The following is a 23177-nucleotide window of genomic DNA, read 5'->3' on the forward strand; positions in this document are numbered from 1 at the left end:
TCACTCATCAGAGTGACTTCCACGGCGATCCAGTGGTTAAAACTCCACACTTCCACTGCAGGCGTGCAGGTCCCATCCCAGGTCAGGAAACCAGGATCCCAGATGCTGAAGTTATGACCGAAAGAGTAGAAAAAAAAGTCACTCGTCAGAGAGGCCCTCCCTGGAAACTCCTGTCTGGCATAACACTCCTTTCTGCCTCCTCCTCTGACTGCATCCCACCGGCTATGTTTTGTTTATTGTCTTGCTTTGCCCACTGGCATGACAGTGCCGTCCAAGTGGGAACCTTATCAGTCTTGGTGACAGCTGTGTTTCCAGTGCCTAACATGGCACCTGGCACTTTCTGGGTGCTCGCTAAACGTCTGTTGAGTGGATGAATGACTGAAGTCCCGAGGGTTATTTTTTCCTATTTCCTCTTGGCTTTCCTGCTTGTTATTTGTCTTCCGTGGGTCAGTGGCTTGTGTCTGGAGCAGGGCCTCCAGCAGGAACCCCTGCCTCGGTGACCGGGGCCTCCATCCCCTCAGGCCTGGGGAGCCGGCATTCTCATTGCCTGTCCCTCTTCGTTTCCTCCTGTCCTCACTCCCCAGAACCTCAGTGTTAATGGAACCCCACGATGCCCCCAGAGCACAGTGAACCCCAGGGCTGGTGTGGGAAGCCCTGCAGTGGGCTCTCATTCCCCGTGGTCGTCATTCTACAGACTGTTGTGCGCCAGGGGCTGCCTGTGCGTTGTGAGCCTTTGCCTTGAAAATTGTCCTCAGCTGCTGTTGTGAGCAAGCACCAGAGACTTGTGCAGTAATCACCCACCTGGCTACCTCCTACGCTACTGGAGCCTCCCAGGAGCTGCCCCCTTGATGGAGGAGGAAAGCTGGGAAGGACGATGCCCCCACCTCCAGTCCAGGTCACCCTGGTTTGTGGCCAGCAACCAGATGCTTTGTAAGGAGACTGTCCCAAGTTTCTCCAGGGTCTTCAGGGCACAATCCCCATAGAAATGAATTACGAAAGGTGTATGTTCTAGAAAAGCCAGCCTTGCTTATAAAGAATGCCTTCCTCTTCTGTGGGTAAAGGGGAGGAGAAGTCAGAATTCTGGCTCGGGTGTCCTTTGGAACTCAGTATTACACTCGTGTTATTGGTTGCCTATTAAACACATGCTCTGTGCCAGGCAGTCTTCTAGGAACTCACCCACATGATCTTTTAGCAGCTGTGTGAGTTACGCTGATGTTCCCATTTTACGGGCAAGGAAACAGGCTAGAGAAGTGATTGGGTCTGCCGTGTGTCGCACAACCAGGAAGTGCCAGAGAACTGAGATTCCAGGCTGTACTGGGGATCCCAGGAGGGCCCCCAAATTGCCTTTTTAATAAAAATTACACAGAGGAAAGCAGCCAGACACCTTCCACTACTCCTCAAGAATCCAAGGCTGCTGTGGCCTTTAGAGGGACTTTGCAGTCCAGAAGTGGCTTTTGGAGGAAGCCTCTAGAAACGGCTTCCCTAGTGGCTCAGCTGGTAAAGAATCCACCTGCAATATGGGAGACCTGGGCTCAATCCCTGGGTTGGGAAAATTCCCTGGAGAAGGAAACAATTACCCACTCCATATTCTGGCCTGGAGAATTCCATGGACTGTATAGTCCATGGGGTCCCAAAGAGTCGGGCACGACTGAGCAACTTTCACACACTTTCTAGATGTGGAGGGTTTTGATGGGGACCGAAAAGTCAGTTGGCCCCACGCTGGCAGTGGTGGCAAGCTCACTGGTTTGGCCCGTCCGCGAGTGAAACGGCTCTGAGCAGTGCTTCACTGGACGGGCACACACCAACCCCTGCTCTTCGCTCATCTGCGAAGGGGGCAGAGTAAGTTTGCTGTAGCGGTCCTGGGCAGTTTGCAGTGACTTGAGATTACAGGTCAAATTAAGATGGAATTTAAAAACGACATGATTAAAGACAAATTGGGGCCACAATGTCGCCAGGGGGCCTGACCCTCCTGTTTGTGTCTTCCCGCAGAGTCCAGCCCGCCGGCGCGCCTCCTGGCCACCCGGCCTTGCTGCGGCCCCGGCCCGGAGCGGCGCCCGGTGCTGGGCGAAGCGCCGCGCTTCCACGCGCAGGCCAAGGGCAAGAACGTGCGGCTAGACGGCCACTCGCGCCGAGCCACGCGGCGCAACAGTTTCTGCAACGGGGTCACGTTCACGCAGCGGCCCATCCGGCTGTACGAGCAGGTGCGGCTGCGCCTGGTGGCCGTGCGCCCGGGCTGGAGCGGGGCGCTGCGCTTTGGCTTCACAGCCCACGACCCGTCGCTCATGAGTGCCCAGGACATCCCCAAGTACGCCTGTCCTGACCTGGTCACGCGGCCCGGCTACTGGGCCAAGGCGCTGCCAGAGAACCTGGCGCTGCGCGACACGGTGCTGGCCTACTGGGCGGACCGCCACGGCCGCGTCTTCTACAGCGTCAACGACGGCGAGCCCGTGCTCTTCCACTGCGGCGTGGCGGTGGGCGGCCCGCTCTGGGCGCTCATCGACGTCTACGGCATCACGGACGAGGTGCAGCTCCTCGGTAGGTGGTGGTCCCCACTGGAAGGGAGATAGGGTGGCCCCGCCGGGACCAGGTAGTGGGCCCTGGTGCGCATGAGGGTGTGTTTCTTTAACATTCACGAATACCCAGGGCTCCCTTTGCCAGGCGTCTTCTAAGCAGTTTACACATTTCCATTCATTTATCTTCGGCAACAACCCACCATCCCCGTTTTACCGATGAGAAGACTGAGGCCCGGAGTGATTAAACTATTTGCCTTGCAAAACCTGGATGGGAGTCCACACGGGTGTGGCCCAGAGTCCACGCCCGGTCCAGGCCCCTTCACTTGCTCCTTCACCGGGCGGTGTGCTCACTCGCGGGCTCATTCTTTCATCCGTTCCTGTGTGTGTTCCTTCACTCCCTTGTTCACTTGCTCGTTCATTCATTCATGCAAGCATTTATTCCTTTGCTCACTCATTCGTATATTCACTCATTCACATACCTGTTTACGCATTTGCTCATTCATTCACTCACAATCCACTTCCTCACTCAGCAGTCAAACCCATGACCTAATCTTCCAGCCCCTACGCTGCCCAGGCAGTGGACAGTAAGTATCATCTCAAGGTCCGTGGTTAAGGGGGTCAGGGTCCACTGGGGATGCTGCAGGCAGGTAAGTGTGGCCCCGGCTCCAACAGAGGAGGAGTGACTAATGCTGAAGTCCTGGTGGTGAGAACTCACGGGATACAAGTCTGTGGCCCTTAAGACCCTATTTCTCTCCCTTTTTAAAGGTTTTTAAAAATGGAGGTAAAATTCCCGTAACACAAAAGTAAAGTGTCCAGTTTCGTGGCATTCGTCATACAGGTTTGGCAACCATCACCTCTGTTTAGTTCCAAAACATTTTCATCACTACAAAGAGAAATCCATACCCATTAAGCTGCCACTCCCATCCTCCCCCCAGCCCTTGGCCTGCTTTCTGTTTGTGACATTAGCTCTTGAACTCAGGTTGCACGTGAGCAGCCCAGCCTCCACTTCTGGGGGAGAAAAAGGAGAACAGGTTTCTCAGGGGACACAGCCTTATATGTATTTATCTGCAGTGAATGCACAGATCTAAAGTTTGAGTTTTGATGGAGTTGTACACAGTACACCATAAGCCAAGTTGCTGCCTGCCCCTTTAAGGCAGCCCCCTCCCCACCAGGGCAGCCACTGTTCCGACTTTTCACCATAGACTATTGCACCCCTACTTGAGCGTCACATAAATGGAACCGTGCAGTATATGCATTTGTGTCTGGCCCCTTAATCTCAGCGCAAGATCTCTGAGATTCATCCATGTTGTTACTGTATCAGAAATGTGTTCCTTTTTCATTGCCCAGGAGTATGGCTTGATTTGGATGGAGTACAGTTTGTGTATCTGAATATCTGGGCAGTTTCTGGTCTTTCAGCCCTGCATCCTGAGGGAAAACCCTGGCCCTGGGCTCCTCGCTGCCCCCGGCACTGCCCACACCACCACTGGGCAGGGAGGGGAGATGCATGCATTCGGGCCCCCAACTCCCCAGAAGAAGAAAGGCAGCAGAACCGAGCAGCTGGGAGGAGAGGGGTGGGAGTCACATGGATCTCTGCTGCACACCTGCCAGCTGTGTGGCCTTGGCTAGGTGACCAAACCTCTCTGTGCCTCAGTCTCTGCATCTGTAAAATGAGTTCATGATAGTACCTACCTCATGGGAGTATTGGCAGGGTGTATGAGATGGTGTATGAAAGGGATGCCGCATAAAGCCTGGCACATGGAAGGCGCTCAAGAAATAATAGCTAAGAAATGAGAATCTCTGCCCGTCTGCACAGGCGCTGAGGCATATGTCTGAAATCCAGGCTTAGGCAGACCAAAGTATAAGTAGCTACCCATCCTCCAAGCTGGGGCCTTACTCGGGCATTTTAACCGAGTTCCCCCATGCTCTTTTCCATGGAAGGTTCTGGTATTTTACCTGCAGGAAATGCAGGCTTCTAAAAACCTCCTCTAGATCCCCTGTCTAGACCCCACTCTGGACCACTTTTTTGAAGCTCTTTATCCCTATGGAGCGGGGAGACAGTCGGGCCTCATTCACCTGCTCCTTCAGACAGCCCAAGTCTTGGTACCATCTGAGGAATCACAACCACTCCATAATCAGCACAAGTGGATGAGGATTTTAAAAAAAAAAAAAACAAATTGGAAGCAGCCTCTCCTGATGACTTAATGAACTGAACAGACCTGTGAGGAGTCGTGGACCCTCTCCTCCCTGCCTTTACTGAGCCTCTCCAGCACCCCACGCCCCTGGGAGGAAAGAAGAGGGCCCGTGGAGCACCAGCATCAGGGGGCAGACGGGAGCCTCCATGTTCTAATCTGCCAGTGGTGCCCACGATGGGCGGCTGACGCGGGGCACCCAGCACTGGTGTCATGGGACAATGTTCACAATGATATGCGGGAGGGAAGATGAGATCGGAAAGAATGCCATCCACGGGGGAAGGGAGCATAGGTGAATCTCACTTCCTTCTTTATACCTCTCTGAGTTATCTTTTTAATATATATGGAAAGGGCTGATATTGCTTTTACAAGAAGAAAGGGCAATAAAGTTATTTTCCTTTCTGAAGGTTATATGAGATAATGGAGAACTTACTGACATGTGATCGAGGCTCAATAAATGTTTCCTTCCCAGAGAAAGAGCAAATTGACATTGGTGATATCAGGGTGAAGGGGTTATGGGTGTTTTTATTTTCTTTTTTTTTCCTCTCCAAAGTTATCAACAATGATTTATAATCAGAAAAAAAAAGTTATAATAAAAATAAGGAGGCAAAGTACTCACGATTCTGTACAGTTTGAGTCCAGGCAGTAGGTACTCAGCTGTTGCCAGCACAGCGCAAGAACCACAGAAATCCCACCGTAAGTGGGGTCCCTCCCTCCCAATTCCTGGAAGAACTGGGCTTCTGAAAGCGGTGTCCACTGTACCGCCTGGATAAATAAGAGGAGGCTCTGGCCTCCTTTTTCTCATGAGGAACAAGAAGGTTAACACAGTTCCTTTAGAGTCTTAGCCGTGAGACTCCAGAATAGGGACCCCTCATCCCCGGCTCAGGCGGCGCTAGCAGCGAAGAATCTGCCTGCAGAGCGGGAGACACAGGTCCAAACCCCACGTCCAGAGATCCCCTGGTGAGGGAAGTGGCAACCCACTCCAGTCTTCTTGCAGGGACAATCCCATAGACGGGGGAGCCTGGCGGGCTACAGTCTGCGGGGTCACAAAGAGTCAGACATGACTCAAGTGCAGCAATGTCCATCTGTCCCTCCCTCGCCTCTCTCGGGTCCCACTGAATACAGCCTCAACACCAACAAGCTACAGCAGCCTCTTGGTAAGGCTGTCGGGTTTAGGATGCCCAGTTACACTTGAATTTCAGAAAAACGATGAATAATTTCCTTAAGTATATCCATGCAATTTTGGGGGCATACTTAGAATTTGGTTTTTTAATTTTTATTTTGTATTGGAATATAGTTCATTTACAACAAGTGTACAGCAAAGTGATTCAGTTATACGTATATCCGTCCTTTTTCAGATTCTTTCCCCATATAGTTTATTACAGAAAACTCGGTAGAGAAGAATTTGTTGTTTATCTGAAATTGAAATGTAACTTTGCTTTCTATACTTTATCTGGCAGCCCTCACCTGGGAAGTGTCCTTCTCATCTGATGGAATGGGGGTGCCCTGTATTCACCATGGATTTTGAGCCAAAATTAAGTCTCAGAAATAAAAAGGGATTCGTAGTCCTTGCCTGTTTCTTTCACATGCTGGAATTGTGCTTTCAGCCCAGCATCCTGCAAGGGGGTCCAACTACAGCAGAGAGCACCGCCTCTCTGTGGCCGGACCCTGAGGTTCCCCTTCTTGTGATGTTCAGTCTTTCCTCAAGATAGGGTGACTTAGCCCCTTTTTATTTATTTTTATAGTTCTACTATATATTACAATTATTTTTTAAGTAGATAAATGAAGATTTTTAGTTGGAGTTTCAGTATCAAGCTCTCAAAAATTAATAGGATGGATATACAGAAAAGTAGAAGGATATAGCAGACCTGAAAAGCACCATGAACCAGTTCAACATAATTAAGACTTATACACTTTTCACGCAAGAGTAGGATACAAATTCTATTCAGGTTCCCATAGACTATAAACTAGGAGACCCTGGACATAAAGTACAATAAATTCATGGTCTAAAAGTACTGAAATCAGAGTCTGTTCTCTCATCACTGTGGGTTTATGTTAGAAAGACTTCCTTGATGGCGCTGTGGGTAAAGAATCCACCTGCAGTGCAGGAGACAAGGACACAGGGGTTTGATCCCTGGGTCAGGAAGATCCCCTCGCGGAGGAAATAACTGAGGCCCTTCTAGATGAGCAGCCGAGGGCTTGGAGAAGGGAATATCTTGGTTTGAGAGTGACAGAGCCAGGATTAGAGGCCAGGTGCGTCTCCCTTTAGTTTGGTGGTCTCAGCCTTGGCTGCATACTGAGGTCACCTGTCGGGGGGTGTGGGGGTCGTGCCTCTCAGAACTCCACTTTCCAGGCTGCACCCAGGCCAATTAGATCAGAACCTGGGGGTTGGCTCCGGGCATCCAGACTTCTTAAGGCTCCTGGGGTGATCCCCAGGTGCAGCCAGGACTGTGATCACAATGATCCTCTCTGCACGAGCACCTGTTCCTCCTCCCTTTCTGGTACTGAGTTGAGTTCCTCAGACCTCTAGTTCAGGGCATGGCAGCATCACACAAGCTCCTTCTCTTGTTTTGACTTTTCTGCTTCATCTCCAATCCTGACTCCCACTCACACTTTCCCCTGCCCAAATAAGCACCACTCTTGATGTTTGGCGTAAGTCCTTGAGCATGTATTTTTAAAAAATACATAGAGCTATTTTGTATGATTGGCATGCATAGGTGGATGGCATCGTGCTAAAGATCTTACTGTTTTCCTTTTTCACTTGCCCCATTTTAAGATTTATCAGTGTCTGTCTGGTTCCGTGTTTCCTAACTGATGGATACCTGGGTTGCCCCCGTGCAGACAGCATTACTGGAAACATTCTTCCCCAGGGCTGCCCTGTGGCTGCTGCGGTTACATTCTCTGGGGCACTGATCAGGATGGGCTTACTGGGGCCCAGAGTGGTCTATCCTGAGAGCCTGTGATTTCCCTGGATGCTCCTCTGGACCAAAGAGAGGGAGCAAATTACTTTCTGCTGAGTCGAGCAGTTCTGGGACCCAGGAGAGGAAGGTTCAGCCAAGTCATGCACACCTGTTCCCCCTCTTCTGGCTCCTTTTCCTCTGAAGAAGCCCTTTCCCCGAGCTCTGGAGTGTAGGCCTCATGCTGTCCTGGGGCGGCCCTCTCCCTCTTCCAGGCAGCTCGGGAGTGGTCCACATCAGGGCCGCTGCCCGGTGGCAGAATGCTGGTCAGACTGAACATAGGCCACCAGCCCAAGGCCATGGCATCACAGACTGGGCTTCAGAAACCTTTGCTTTCAAGAGATGGAAACTGGTTCAATCTCACTGAAGCAAAAATAAAGGGAATTAATGTCTCATGGACTGCAAATTCCAGGAAGCAGCTGCTTGTTAGCCTGGCTCAATGCAGGGGCCCGAGGAATAGCACCCAGAATATTGGCCTGCCTTTATCCCTTTTCCTGTCTTTGTGTCATCCTCCAGCAGGCTTTCCCTTTGGGGTGGGGGCAAGGCCACCAGTTCCATATCTCGTGAACTTAACAAGTCTAGCAGGAAAGCTGCTGTGATCTCAAGATCTGGCCTCACTGATCTCCATGGCCAGAGGGATGAGCTAGAGGGGCTGGCCAAGTTAAGACTCCCTGCTCAAGGTACTGAATGGAAATGGGGCGGGGAGTAGTTCCCTCTAAAGAAAAGCTGGTGCTGAGACCAGAAGCAGCAGGGACTGGATGCCAGAAGCAGCAGGGACTGGATGCCAGAAGCCAGTAACAGCAGCTCTCCAAAGGCTTTATATGGGAGTTATTAACCGACCTTGAAAGCCGTGAGCCCTTCTGTTAACTTACTGGACCTACTCAGCCCGGGCACCATGCTGAGGGCTTTACCTGGTGATGTCCTCCAGTCCTCACAAGAACCCCGTGAGACAGGAAACAGTTTTGTCCCCATCCACACACCCAGCATGGATGGATAACTTGGCCAAGGTCACCTAACGGTTGGTGGTTCCAGAGTCAGTATCTGTTCGTTAGGCTTATGAACAAATTATGTGATAAAGACAAACTTGTCGATCTAAATCATGGCCTGCTGGTCTGAGTGCATCACTCCAGATGCTGCAGATGAGGAAACTGAGGCCCAAAGAGGGGCAGGGACCTGCCAGCTCACCAGTGGCCATGGGGTGATAGGGTGTGGCCCGGGACGCAGAGAAGTGCCTTGGCCTGGGACCTGTGAGCACCCGCATCAGGCTGGCGGTAGCGGCTGCTGCTGGCTTCATCTGGCCTGAAGGGGACCCACTCAGAGCAATGGGCATCAGTATAGTTTCCTTTACAAACAGCCCAGCCCAGCGCCCAGCCCCGCCCCCACAGTCAGGCCTCTGCCTGGCAGGCTGGCCTGAAGGCTTCTTTCCCCGTCAGGTGTGGGATCGCCACTCTGTGGCCATGTCCTGCTAGGGGCCCTGAAGGCCCACTGTGTGCCGGGTGCAGCGCTAGGCACACGGTTACTCTTTCCACAGCTCTGCCCTCCGTCCTCCCCACAGGCCTGTGAGGCAGGGGTGGGGCTCCCCACACTGCAAGGGGAAGCTGAGGCCACAGCCAGCACTGCCAGGGACCAGCCGAGGTCTGTCTGTCGACCTGTCCAGCCACCTTTGGGCGGCATGCAGAAAAGCGCAGGCTCGGTGCCCGACATCCTCGCTCCGTCTCGGTCCCCGGCACCTTGCCTGCTGCCTGCCCTCCCGCGCCCGTGGTGGAAGGAGCTCTGCTCCTGTCCTCTCTGCCTGTGTAGGGACATTCTCTGGTCATTTATCCCTTTCTCCAGCCTCCCGCTCCCGCTCCGCAGAACCATCCCCATGAGCACACACAGGGTTCTGGTAGCTCCCATCTTTAAAGAAAATGCCCTTGACAATCTCTTCCACTGGCTACTACCATTTCTCTGCTCTCCTTCAGAGCAAAACTTCCTTAAAGGTGTTGTCTATACCGCCCCCTCCCGATCCCTGCTTCAGCTCAGCCCAGTGAAATTTAATTTAAAAAATGTTGAATGTGAAATTAAAAAGACACAAATAGAAAGCAACTTTCTTTAACATTGTACAAAACAGTATGAGTAGACCCCAAAGGAAATGAAACATTATCACCTTTACAGCCCCCTCTGACTTCTCATAATTACTATTCAAACAATAGAAAGTATAGCTAGCAATTTAAGAACAGGGAAAGAGACAAGCCCCAAACCCTCTCCGACCATGTGTGTTCTACACTGCGTATCGCTGTGCTTCCAGACCGTTTCTGCTGTTTCTGCACTGGCACAGGACTGCAGTCGTGGGTAAACCTGAACCTGCTTAGGAGCCGAGGGAGACAAGAAACGGTGGGTCCGTAGCCTGGTGTATCGTCCATTCAAACAGTGGGGCAGGTACCAGCCGGTAATTTTTAGGTTCTGCCAACAAGGCTTTCTCTTGAAGTTAAATCAAAAACAGCTGCTTATATTCCCAAGGCTTTGTCGTATGTGCAGCAATGGATGGGCACCGAGGAGGTTCAACACTTGATCTCTACCAGTTACCCACAGTCATCAGTGATCCGATCTGGCCTGACTCACCCCACGCCCCAGCTGGGTCAGTGTTAGCCCTTCAACTTCATCTCCTCCTGGCTACGGCACCCTCAGGTGCTATGAAGAAAGGTGTTCCCAGCCGCCACAGTAACACACGGGAAGCCAGTGCTCATGGACCACCAGAAACCCTTCTCCCATCTTAGGCAATGTCTCCCTCATGTACCAAAATCTGGCTGCAGCAGAGCCGTCCCCACTGCTCCGTGGGCTTCGGCCTCGTGCTGCCAAGCCCAGAGCGGTCGTCCCCATTCTCTCACCAGGCCTCACTCCTGCCCCAGGTGACCTCTCCCGCCTCGCCGCCCTGCTTCTGGCCCCAGGCCTCCAAAGCTCCTGGTTCTCCTTCCACCTCCTGGGCCTCTCCTCCTTGGCCCACTTGCTGGCTCCTCCCTGCCTGGCTCCACATGCTGAAAGCCCCAGCATTCTGTCCTAGGCCCTCTTCATTCTTTTTCTTTCTCACTATTAAAGTGTCCTCTTACTTAAATATGCATGGAGGAAAGTGCATACACACCTGTACAGTTTAGCAACTGAGGCAAGGCCATTTCTATTTCAGTTCAGCTCAGTTGCTCAGTCGTGTCCGACTCTTTGCGACCCCATGGACTGAGCATGCCAGGCCTCCCTGTCCATCACCAACTGCTGGAGCTTGCTCAAACTGATGTCCATTGAGTCGGTGATGCCATCCAACCCTCTCACCCTCTGTTGGTCCCTTCTCCCACCTTCAGTCTTTCCCAGCATCAGAGTCTTTTCCAATGAGTCAGTTCTTTGCATCAGGTGGCCAAAGTATTGGAGTTGCAGCTTTAGCATCAGTCCTTCCAATGAACATTCAGGACTGATTTCCTTTAGGATGGACTGGTTGGATCTCCTTGCAGTCCAAGGGACTCTCAAGAGTCTTCTCCAACACCACAGTTCAAAAGCATCAATTCTTTGGTGCGCAGCTTTCTTTATAGTCCAACTCTCACATCCATACGTGGCTACTGGAAAAACCATAGTTTTGACTAGACAGACCTTTGTCGGCAAAGTATTTCTTTTTATCTCCCCTTTCTCCAGATGATCTGAGCTTGTCATTGGCCCTTGAATCCCATGTCTAAGCTGCTGGCTCCCAAATCCGTATCCCAGCCCTAACGCCGCCCCTGAACTCCAGACTTGCCCTGCCCACTCACATCTCCTCCTGGCGTCTGAAGAGGCTTCCCACACAGAGCACGTTCAGACAGCCGTCACCGTGGATGGCACCACCCACTTGGGGAATCGGTCCAGACTTCAAGAGTCATGCTCGATTTCTCATCCAGCACCCCTTCGGTGAGACTGTTCTGGCACGTCTGCCTCCAGGACACATCCCAAAGCGGTCCTTCTGACACACTGAAGTGACTGGGGGGTGGTCCCTTGTCTCCAGTTCTTCAGTCCTCATTTTCATCTTCACACAAAGCTAGTTTCTCTCGTGGCATAAATTCTGCTTTACTGCCAGGCCCAGACATGGTTGACCTGAGAAAGCCAGGAAGAAGGGGAGGAACTGAACTCCATCGCAGACCAGAAGCAGGCCTGGAGGTGGTTTAGAGAGTGGGAAGTCAGGGCACCAGCCCAGCTAGTCCAGCCTCCACATGCCGCACCTGGGACTGCTGCTCTGTGGCGGTGCTTGGCGGATGATCGTGGAGGGAAGGGGTGCCTGTTGGACGCTTCCTCAGGGAAATCAGGCCCCCTGGGGGCAACAGCTCCAGCTGACCTGGGACTGAGTCCCCGTGCTGGGCAGCTCAAAGAACAAGGATAGCTACATTTGGGGGCAGTATTACTAGTATAAAGGAGCCTGGCTTACGAGTCACATAGCCTGAGATGGAATCCCATTTCCATCAACTCTGGCTAGGTGACCTTGAGTAACACTCTACCTCGCAAAGCCTGTGTTCTCCCACTGTGAAATGTGCTTGCATGGGATAGTGGTTAAGGATTGCTAAGGATAATGAATGCATGGAGTTGCTTCTGACTGATGCTTAAGTAAATGGCTGTATATACTTTCACCAGGTCCAGAGAGCGGGTTTGGAGTCGAGTCACAGGTTAGAGCCAGGCAGTTTTGATAAGCTTCCTTGGTGGTCTCTTGATGTGGCTGGATTTCTGCCTGTAGCCACCTGTCAGATGCTCCACAGGGAATCTTTGGTAGGTAGATTCTCGTGTCAGGCGTAAGCCAGCACTCTGCCATCCTGGGCCTGTCTCGCCCAGGGACAGCGCCTGATGGGGACACAGCACCCTGAATAAAGCAGGGAGACCCAGCCTTTCTGAGGGACTCCTGGGTGCCAGGCCCGAGGGGAGGTGCTGTCACACACTCTGATGCTAGCCTGGAAAACAGAAAAGCGTGCACTGCCTCCGACTTCGCACACGCTGTTCTTTCTTCTGGAATGCTCACGCTCCACCCCAAGCCACCATTCCCTCAGCCTTTGTGTCTTGGCTCCAAGAGAGCTGTTCTGACCCATTCTCAGGCCCTTCTGACCTTTGATACACTCAGAGAATACCAGTTCTGTCACTGCCTGGATGCGGGACTTGGAGTAACTCACCTTGCCTCTCGGAGTCTCCAAAACCCCCTACTGGCATGTTCCCATTTTTCAGAGCATCGTGAGGCGGCAGCTCTCACCTGTGATGGCGGCACTCATCAGAGTTGGGAAGAAGAGTTCGTTTTCTGTCAGATGCTTCATTACCGTCTGTCCCTCTCACTGGAATGGGAGCTCCGTGCCTGCTTGTTGTCCTCTTCGCCCAGGGTCCAGCACACTGCTTGGCACATGGCAAGCACTCTATACATTTTGTTAGTAAATGTTGAAGGAATAATGATAATCAACAGCTTTTGAACACTTACTTTGTGCCATGCTGTGCTAGACTCTACAAAAGCACCTAATTTAATCTCTGTAACACCATGGGTAGGAGTGTAGAGGGCAGGTATCATCATTATTCCATTTTAAGCTGAGAAAGTTGAGATTCCAAGAGGTGAAGTGACTAACCTAAAGTCACGTAGTCAGGAAGGGCTGAAGCCAAGACTTGAACCTAAGTGTAGCCATCTCCAGGCCATGATCTTAATTAGGGTGCTCTACTGAAGAAAGGGCTCTTCTGTGGAGCTGTCAGGGGCAAGGAAGAAGAGCTCTGGGCATGGCCTCACAGGATGACTGTGGTGGGCGGGGAACCCTGGGAGAATGCATTACACCAGCAGCCTCCCAGAAGCACCCACCTGTCTAAAACGCTTTACCCAAAAAAAAGAAAAAAAAAGTGCTTGTGTTAGTCTGCTCTTATTCATTTTGGGGTGTTTTTTTTTCTGATTACAAAATCAGTTGCTTTGTTGTTTGAGGCATTAACTCATGTCCAACTCTTTGTGACTGTAGCCCACAGTTGCAATCCTCTGTCCATGGGATTCTCCAGGCAAGAATACTGGAGTGGGTTGCCAATTCCTTCTCCAGGGGATCTCCCCAACCCAGGGATCAAACTCATGTCTCCTACATTAACAGGCGGATTTTTTTTTACCACCAGCTCCTAGAGAAGCCCCAGAAAATCAGTATCTGTTCATTAAAGAAAAAGGAAAACATCTGAAAACTCTTAAGAAGCAAATTTCTACCCAGAGACAATCACCCTCAAATCTCTGTAGTTCGTTCCTTCCTGCGCATCCCATGCACACATTTCCCACGTAATTAGAACCAAATCATACAGTTCAGTATTCTTTGTTGTTCAGTATCACAGACATTTCCCGACATTGTTAAATATTAATTGAAAACTTGATTTTTAAAAATATCGGGGGTTTTGATACAACTTTGTAGTATACATGTTTACTGTAGAAAAGTTGGAAAATACAGAAAAATCTGAAGACAATTCCTCATAACCTTACCCACCTGAGAAATAATAACCATTAGCATTTTATGTTTTCTAGACCTTGATTTCCTCCACACATATAGTAGTGCAGACAGATATAGAGACACAAGCACCAAACTAAGGACCAAACTGAAATCGTTCTTCTTCCTTCATGTTACAGGGAAACATCCTGTAACACAAGACAAACTCAAATGTCCACAGAGCCCAAGCAAGTAGCCGAGATGGGTGAAGGGGCCAGCGCAGGGCCATGGGGAAAGGGAGCAAGCTTTCACCCACTGGTGACATGCTGGAATTCAGACCCTTGCGTTACCAGAACTGATTTTCCAAAAGAGGCTGCAAATCCAGTTTAAAGTGAAATATCCTGACTCACAAGTCTTGGCCATGAATTAAAAAAAAATTTTTTTTTAAAGACCAAGTGTTGATTTAACAAACCAACAGAAAGGGGAAAAAGAAGAGACATCCATAGCTTAAAAGAGACCAATGACAATGAGTGGATTTTATTTGGATCTTCATTCAAACAAACTGGGAAAAAAGCATATTCTCACACACAATATGACAAGAAGTCTTTAAATTTGATACACACATACTGAAATTTTTTAAGATAAAATGGCATGTCTAGGATTTGCTTCAAAATAGTAATAGGGAGAATGATGGGGGCATCAATGAAACAAGATTGGTCATGAATGATAACTGTGGACTCTGGGGAAGAACCAATGATTAGGTATGTTTGCTATAATCAATTGTATGCATTTATTTTTTTCAAAAAGTTTAAAAAATAAAACCAAGGAAGAACACCAGTAGGCCAACCAGGCAGGTCTGTGAACCAGCATCAGAACCTGGAAGGCCAGTATGCAACCTCCGCCCTGTACATGGAGGGAGTTGTTCAGTCCCTCAGTCACGTCTGACTCCTTGCAACTCCGTGGACTGCAGCACACTGGGCTTTCCTGTCCTTCACCATCTCCCAGAGTTTGCTCTAACTCATGTCCACTGAGTTGGTGATGGAGGGAGTCAGGGTAGGGAATAACATATGAGGCTCTCACCAGTGGTTCGGGCGTGCTTTTTGAAAATCATGTTCATGTTATGATTTAATATTTGAAAAACTAAAGAGAAACAAATATTTTTTCCCATGATATAAATGACAGAACACTAAGAAAATCTTAGCTGGAGTGGTCCAGTTTTAAAAAGTTTGAGAAAACACTTTTTCTTGCTTCATTTACTTGTTAACAAGAACTATTTTTATCACAAAAACAATTTCAAACTAATTCTTTCTTTCCCTGATATGTTATTGACTGGCAGTCAGACCTAGAGATCTCATTCACTTCCTCATCTAATATACTACATAATGATGAAGGCTATCTGCCAAGCCCTCTGCTAAGCCCTGAGACTTGGTGGTAGACAGACTGTCACAGACGCTGCCCTCCAGGGACTCACGGTGCAGGTGGGGAGATGATCAACAAGTAATCTACCAAAGCATGAAAACCTCTATTACCTGAATGACAAACACTATTTTTATTAGCTTTTTTACTTAATATAGATCAAGAGCATTTTTTCATATTACTAAGTTACTCAAAAAATATCTTCATGACTGTGACTTTTAAAAAACCTCTCCTTGGTGTCCTGCTCTATAAAATGAGTCCCTTTCCTGCAGAAACCTTACACATTAAAAGTTCGAATAGCACCCAAGTATCGTGCTCCCTGCTGCAGACACAGCAGTGAGGACAGGCCTTCTTTCAGAGGCAGCATGGAACTTGACAGCCCCGGGGTCCAGTCCTGACTTTGTCACCTGGTTGCTAGGCGACCCTGGTCATGTTCCCTAGCCCCTCTGTGCCTCAGCTCCCTTCTCTGCTGAATGAATGGTGGGTGGGAACGGTACACACCTCGGAGGTAGCATGAAGACTAAATGAGAATCTGTGGAAAGGAGCATACTTAAAGTAACACCCTATCAGAGTAAGGCCACAAACTCAAAAGGGTTTGCTCCTTCCCTAGGAGCTTATGTACTCGTTGGGGAGGCAGAGAGTAGTGATTTTTAAAGGCCCTTTGAATCTTCAAAATCTTCGGGGGGGTGGGGGGAGGAGAAGCTGCAAAGGTGGAAAGTAGAAGAGAGTAGAGGGAGAGGAAAGGATGGAGGGATGCGGGTAAGAGGAGGAAAAAGGGAGGAAGGGCCTGGTCGCACCATCCCAAAGATACGATGATGCCAGTGCTCTCGGGGCGACGCTTAATTCAAGTCTACGCTCCGGGAGATCTTAAATAAGGAAGGAAACGGCGGGCCGGGCGGGGTGGGGCGCGGGGAGGTCACGGCCTGCTCTGCGGGCTCGCGCTCACCGCCCATCTTCTGCCCTCCTTGCGCAGAGAGCGGGTTCGCCGACACGCTGACGCCCGCGCGCCTCGGCCAGGCCCGCTTCAGCGCCTGCCTGCCGCCCAGCAGCCACGACGCGGCCAACTTCGACAACAACGAGCTCGAGAACAACCAGGTGGTGGCCAAGCTGGGCCACCTGGCGCTGGGCCGCGCCCCAGGCCCGGCCCCCGCCGACCACGCGGCCGCCGCCATCCCGTGCGGGCCGCGCGAGCGCCAGCGGCCCTCGTCGTCGCCGGCGCTGCTCGAGGCCGACCTGCGCTTCCACGCGACGCGCGGGCCCGACGTGAGCCTGTCGCTCGACCGCAAGGTGGCCTGCGCGCCGCGCCCCGACGGCGGCCGCACCCTCGTCTTCTCCGAGCGCCCACTGCGGCCCGGCGAGAGCCTCTTCGTGGAAGTGGGCCGCCCAGGGCTGGCGGCGCCCGGCGCGCTGGCCTTCGGCATCACGTCGTGCGACCCGGGAGGGCTCCGGCCTGCCGAGCTGCCCGCGGACCCCGACGCGCTCATCGACCGCAAGGAGTACTGGGTGGTGGCGCGCGCCGGGCCGGTGCCGAGCGGCGGCGACGCGCTCAGCTTCACGCTGCGGCCCGGCGGCGACGTGCTGCTGGGCGTCAACGGGCGCCCGCGCGGCCGCCTGCTGTGCGTCGACACCACGCAGGCGCTCTGGGCTTTCTTCGCCGTGCGCGGTGGCGCCGCCGGCCAGCTGCGCCTCCTCGGTGAGTCCCCCGACTGCGCGTGCGCGGGGCTCGTCCCCGGAAACCCGGCGCCGCGGGATAGGTAGCCGCTCCTGCGGCCGCTGAAGCCCAGCCAGCAGTCCCCCAGACTGGAGCGCTTAGCAGAACCTTCTGGCCTCCACTTAAGAGTTTCCGATTCAGTACTGGTGGGCCCCCAGAAGATGCATTTTTAACCAGGGCCCCGGGGATACCTATCCGTGGACCACACCCTGTGCATACCAACCCAAGGAACCCGCTGGTGTTAGGACCTGGCATTTTTTCCCCCATTATTATGCTTTATTATATGCATATTTTCACATTATATAGAGTATGTTACGTGCCAGAGATAAAGAAAATACAGCTACATTTAAAAGAGGAAAATGAGAAGAACATCATCTACAGAAAATGGGGTGCAGGCTTGACCCACCACCTTTTGAGATGGAGTTTTGCATTCATTCATGCCACACATAAACACACAGTGCACCCCGCCTCCAACTATGGGCCAGTCCGTGAGCTCCCAAGATGGCAGGGCAGAAGACTGGTTACAGACCTTGGACCTCCTCACATCCTCTCTGGCACCCAAATGGAGATTTGCACGGTGTGATGTTCTCTACAGCAGAGGGGCTTCTCCAGCTTGGTGAAGCCGGGCTGGTGTTCAGGGAAGGCTTCCAGAGAGCATAACTCTGTTTTCAAGTTTTAGAAAGTCCAAACAATGACAGAAATAATGAACGCTTCATATGTCACGTCATTCAGTTTTATCCTCCTCATACCCCTATAAAACCAGTATCATTATCCATGAAGATGTCTTCCGTGTAGAAAGGGAGCGATGACCCGCATCGTGCGGTTGTGAGGATAAAATGATGTATCCAACGCTTTTAGCATGTGCCTGCCATATGCAGCGTGTTTAGTCAGTAGCATTAGTAATGACAGTGACGTGCTGTTTAACTGAGGACAGAGGAGGAACAGGGTGGCAGTGGTTGTCATTTGGTTGGTTTGGGGTTTGTTTAAGGGACCATCAGATATAGTCATCATTTCATCCTGAAATAAGTTGCCCGAGTTCCCACTGGGGCTTTGCAAGAACTAAGCCTAGAGTCCTCCCTCTCCCCAGCACCCCTAGGAGAACCAGGATGAGCCTTTGAGTGGTCAGGAGGAGAAGAGAGAGCAGCATTCGGAGGCCAGAGACTTGCCCTCCTGATCCCTATCTGACAGCAGCCCTGGTGCTGTAATCTGCCCATCAGTCCTCTAGTAGGGCACAGAACGGGGCGTGTCTCTTCACATCAGAAATAACCATCATTTCCTGAACCAACAGTTCAGGGAAGAAAACCCATCCACGTTGAACACTAGTCAGGAGTCTTGTAGTTGCAAGTAACAAAACCCCACTCACAGTGCCGTAAGCAGAAGGAATTTGGGGAGTACCCACATACCTTAGAAGTCTGGGAGTGTATTGGATGGATTCAGGAACAGCTGGATCTAGGTGTTAAAAGTATGTCATCAGGATTCTACTTCTCTTTCCATCTCTAAGCTCTACTTTCCTCTGTGTTGGCTTCCCTCTCAGACACACCCTACAGCACCACGCTTCTCCCTCGATGGAATGGGTCCCTTCTTTCCTAGCGGTGCTAGTGAAAGTCACAGAATTTGGGCTTGCAGGCTTTGCTTGAGTTTTGTGCCCTTCACTGGTTAAGAATCCACCTGCAATGCTGGAGACCCTGGTTCAATTCCCAGGTGGGGAAGATCTGCTGGAGAAGGGATAGGCTACCCACTCCAGTATGCCTGGGCTTCCCTGGTAGATCAGATGGTAAAGAATCCACCTGTAATGCGGGAGACCTGGTTCAATCCCTGGGTTGGGAAGATTCCCTAGAGAAGGGAATGGCCACTCACTCCAGTATTCTGGCCTGGAGAATTCCATGGACAGAGAAGCCTGGCAGGCTATAGTCCATGGGGTTGCAAAGATTCAGACACGACTGAGTGACTTTCACTTCCGCTTTCCCTGAACCACCACTGAGACCAAGGGTAGAAGTTCTTTCTTATTGGCTTGGCCTGGATCGTGTGCATGAGGGTGAAGTAGTACCTCCAACAAAATTCCAGTGCTGTTTCTGAAACAGGAATGGAGGTCAGGCAGACACAGACCAGATGTCTGCCCCGCTTGCACGATGCATCAGTTCTTAGCAGGGTCCTACGCAGTAGCCCTTGTTCTCCATTAGATCCATGAGGAAGTGAAGGTGCAAAGCGGTGAAGAGCCAGGGGCTAGCGGAGCAGAGCCCCCCTCCCGTGCCCCTGATGGATTCTCTTTGGTCTCAGGAACCCTGCAGACCAGCCCTGCGACCACATCCCCGTCAGGGTCCCTCAGCGGCTCCCAGGACGACAGCGACTCCGACATGGCCTTCAGTGTCAACCAGTCCTCCTCAGCATCTGAGTCATCCCTGGGTAAGGACGTGTGGCCCCTCGGGGGTGCAGGGAGATGGGCTACACTGGTGGCTGTGCCAGCCCTTCCTGACCTTGCCCCCAGCCCCGCATCCTCTCCTGGAGGGAGGAGAAACATCTGGATGTGGCGTTCCAAAGGGTGATTACGGTGCTTGCTGCTTGGGGGTAGGCGCATAGGAGAAGGAGAAAAACTGGACTCCGTGTCTCCCCGAGTTATCCCCCTCGGGTTCTGTCTGCCCTCGTGGGGTTGCCCAGCAGAGCCCACCTGGGAACCGCGCGTTGAGGTTTGCCTGTCCTCCCTCCCTGCAGTGACGGCACCCAGCTCCCCGCTGAGCCCACCGGTGTCGCCCATGTCCTCCCCGCCGGAGCTGGGGGGCGGCAAGAGCAGCGAGTGCACCGTGTGCTTCGACGGCGAGGTGGACACGGTCATCTACACGTGCGGACACATGTGTCTGTGCCACGGCTGTGGCCTGCGGCTCAAGAGGCAGGCCCGGGCCTGCTGCCCCATCTGCCGGCGGCCCATCAAGGACGTCATTAAGACCTACAGGCCGTAGCCTGGCCCGCCCACGGGCCGTGGCCAGAGCAAGGCCAGCTTTCTGAAGCCCACCCCCTGGGCCAGGCAACCACCATGGCCGCCAGGGAGCCCAAGGGCACTGCCATCTCGCCCGCCACCCTGCAGTGGTGGGCACGGCGTGACAGTCATGGAGATGAGGCCCCCGGGGGGCCCGAGTTCAAGTGAGGGTTGCTTTTGGCCTGAAAGTGCTGTGCCCCCAAAAGGCCGTCCCCCGGTGGTCTCAGCTGGGAAACTGTCCCGTGTGCAGTGCCTTCTGCTGGGGTTGGTTGAGTGTGTGTGCGAGAGGGGCGGGCTGAGAATGACTGAGAGAAACCCATTGGTATTTATCCAGGGATCCTGGCTCTGGGAGGCTATTTAACACTAAGGAATGTGCAATCTGGGGCCCAGACGGCAGCGGGACAAGAAGCTGTTCACTTTCTGGGGCTATGACGTCAGCTGGTTTTGAATATACGGAACCTGCACCTAAACAGAACTCCCACGGATGGTATAGGAAAGGGACACTCAGATTTTCTAAGGCGAGGGAAAAATAGCTCATTGTTTACAGCTCCAAAGCAGCAGCTCCTTAGAGGGGGGCGGGGGATAGGTGGGTGGAGAACCTAAAAGAACAATTTGCTTTTTTAGTATGTAACTCAGTCTCTCAGGCTCGGAGAGCAGTTTTGACGGGTGCTGGGGCCAGAGCTCTGGGTGGTGTCCCCTCTAGAAGCCTTGTCACCCCTCCACCCCCAGACCACCTAATAATAAGTGCTACACCCCTTGACTCCACCCATAAATGCTTTCAGTCTGTACCACCCTCACCATCTGCAGGAAAATAAAACAGCAGGTCCCCTTTTCCTGGGGGAGGGAAAGAATCCTAGACTCCAGTGAGCCCCCTGGGGTTGGAAAGGGCCACTCCTCAGCTCTCCACATTTCCTGCTGAAATGCTAGGTCTGGCATTCGCCAGCAGCTGTGAGCATCACCAAGGTGACCTGCTGCCAAGCAGAGGGAGGAAGCGCGGCTTTGCCACCATCTTTGTTCTGATTCTCAGTTCATCTTCCCCTGCTGATTACTGAGATGTTAACTGATCATTAGGATGTTAGCTAGGAACTGAGACACTCTCTGAAAATGCTGACCTTGCGACTCTCCCCCTCCCCAGGGCAATTTGTTGGGCATTTTCTAGGCCCCTGGCCCTGCTTCCCCTCCCTTACCCGCTCACCCCTGCCCGGGCCCATCTCTGCAGACTCCCAGACCACGCCTGGGTTGACGAGTTGGCCGGCCTGCAGTTCCCTTCTGGGCCCCACCTTCCCCCTGTCTTGTGCTGTATCTTTAGAGGGCCCTGAGCCTCTGTGTCTCTCACTTCCTGATCTGTCTAAGAAGAAACCTAGTACCTGCCCACTCCGGAGCTTTTGGGAGGACCAGCACAACATTCTACAAAGTCCAAGATACCTTGTGAAGAACAGGTATTTTTAGTCCACTTCCTAATCTGTTCATCTATTGAGGCAGACAAGCAAAGGAGGACGTTCAGAGTTTATGCGTTCATATGACACATTTTGCTGGGTGTCTGGAGGCCCCTTCTGTAGATCAAGTCTCCTAAGGCCAGTCGGTCCATGCCCTTGCGGTGCTCCGGGTCTTGGACTATCTGTTTCTTCACCTGGTATTCTGACCTGCTCTCAGCTTCAGAAATCCTCCTCTTGCCCCTGCAGGAATCCCTGATTGGTTTCTTTTTTTCCCCTCATGAACTTGGGAACTACACCCAGATTTTAATTTCACAGCAGAACCTTCAGGGGAGCAACTGACACCTCACCATTTGCCAGATTAAGAGTTTGCAAACCTAGGCAGTGCTCAGCGGCCAGCAGAATTCTCTTCCCCCTCATGTTGGGTGTGGGCAAAGCCATGCACAGGCCCCAGGAGAGAAGGCTAATCACCCCCCTGGGCTGGTGTTCTCCAGGCAGCAGCTCCCCTGGCTGGACTGAACCACAGTCACAAGCCCCAGAAGTCTCTGCAGCCAGCGCCTCTCTCCTGTCACCTCGGGTTCCAGCCAGGCTCAGTGCAGCCACGGCCAGGAATCCAGGGACCTGGGGCCTGGACCCAGGGTGGACCAGGACACGTGCCTGGTGACTTGTCACCTGGGAAGGAGGGAGCTCGTGGCCTGTGTAACTCACTGTGCAGCCGCTATTAGTAGCATCCCCATTTCCAAGAGGAATTGAAGGGGTGTTTATCTTTTCAAAACCAGACATTTCCAGTTTAGACATTTCCTCTAAACTGATTTATTCAGCACTGCAGAGAAGCTGCCCACACTGCCCTCTAGGTTCTGTCTGGAGAAGGGGCAGGAGTAAAGGGACGGGAACCATGCTCCTTTATTTGGCAGCCCTATGTGCCCTGCACGGCGCTGGAGAGGTGCTTCCCTATGTCAATCCTGCGAGGCAGGTCTTCGTACTATATTGAAAACACCACCAATTATAAAACACCATTCTGTGTGCCACTAAGGGAAAAACACTGCCAATTTTAACTGTTAAGGTGCCACAGCTATACAATTCATTTTATTCAGACATGTTATGTAGAAAAGCTGTGTTCTTTAGAATCAGTGGAATCTGCTATTGCCCCCATTTGGCAGGTGAGAAAACTGAGGTCCACGAAGTGAAGCAGGAGGTGGCAGGACTGGGCTTCAAGCCTGGTGGTGCCTGGTGCTGAACCCCACGCTCTCCACTGCCTCTCCCCAGGTCCAGAAAGCTCAAGAAATTGCTTGAGTTTTCTTTCTTGAAGCTCACCTGGGCAGCCCCTGGAGAGAGCCAGGCACATGCCCCTGTGTGAGGGTTCCAGCCCCAGACTGATGCCTCTTTGCCACCCGAAGCCTGGGAAGACTCACGTCCTTTCTTTCAGGCTCATCTGCCCACTGCCACCTTCTCCTGGCCTCTTGCTATTACACACAGGCACCCGTCTGGGCAGCCTGGGGGAGAGCCTTGTCCCATTCACCTTCCTGGGCCCTGTGACCACCACCCTGTTAAGCAGGGCCCCCTGGGGGGTGGGGAGGGGAGACTGGAAG

General features: G+C 52.2%; 1 protein-coding gene across 1 annotated transcript in view; it reads left to right on the forward strand.

Moving 5' to 3' along the window:
- The window catches only part of NEURL1B (neuralized E3 ubiquitin protein ligase 1B), a 31803-nt gene extending 11665 nt beyond the window's left edge, over positions 1 to 20138 (forward strand). The window contains exons 3-6 of the mRNA XM_068990800.1: positions 1990 to 2535; positions 16447 to 17166; positions 19462 to 19587; positions 19894 to 20138. Of these exons, the coding sequence (XP_068846901.1) occupies positions 1990 to 2535; positions 16447 to 17166; positions 19462 to 19587; positions 19894 to 20138 (1637 nt within the window). The remainder of the gene's footprint in view (positions 1 to 1989; positions 2536 to 16446; positions 17167 to 19461; positions 19588 to 19893) is intronic.
- Positions 20139 to 23177: the final 3039 nt, after the last annotated feature.

The sequence above is a fragment of the Capricornis sumatraensis genome, chromosome 18 (genome assembly GCF_032405125.1).
Source record: "Capricornis sumatraensis isolate serow.1 chromosome 18, serow.2, whole genome shotgun sequence".
NCBI classification, from domain to species: domain Eukaryota; kingdom Metazoa; phylum Chordata; class Mammalia; order Artiodactyla; family Bovidae; genus Capricornis; species Capricornis sumatraensis.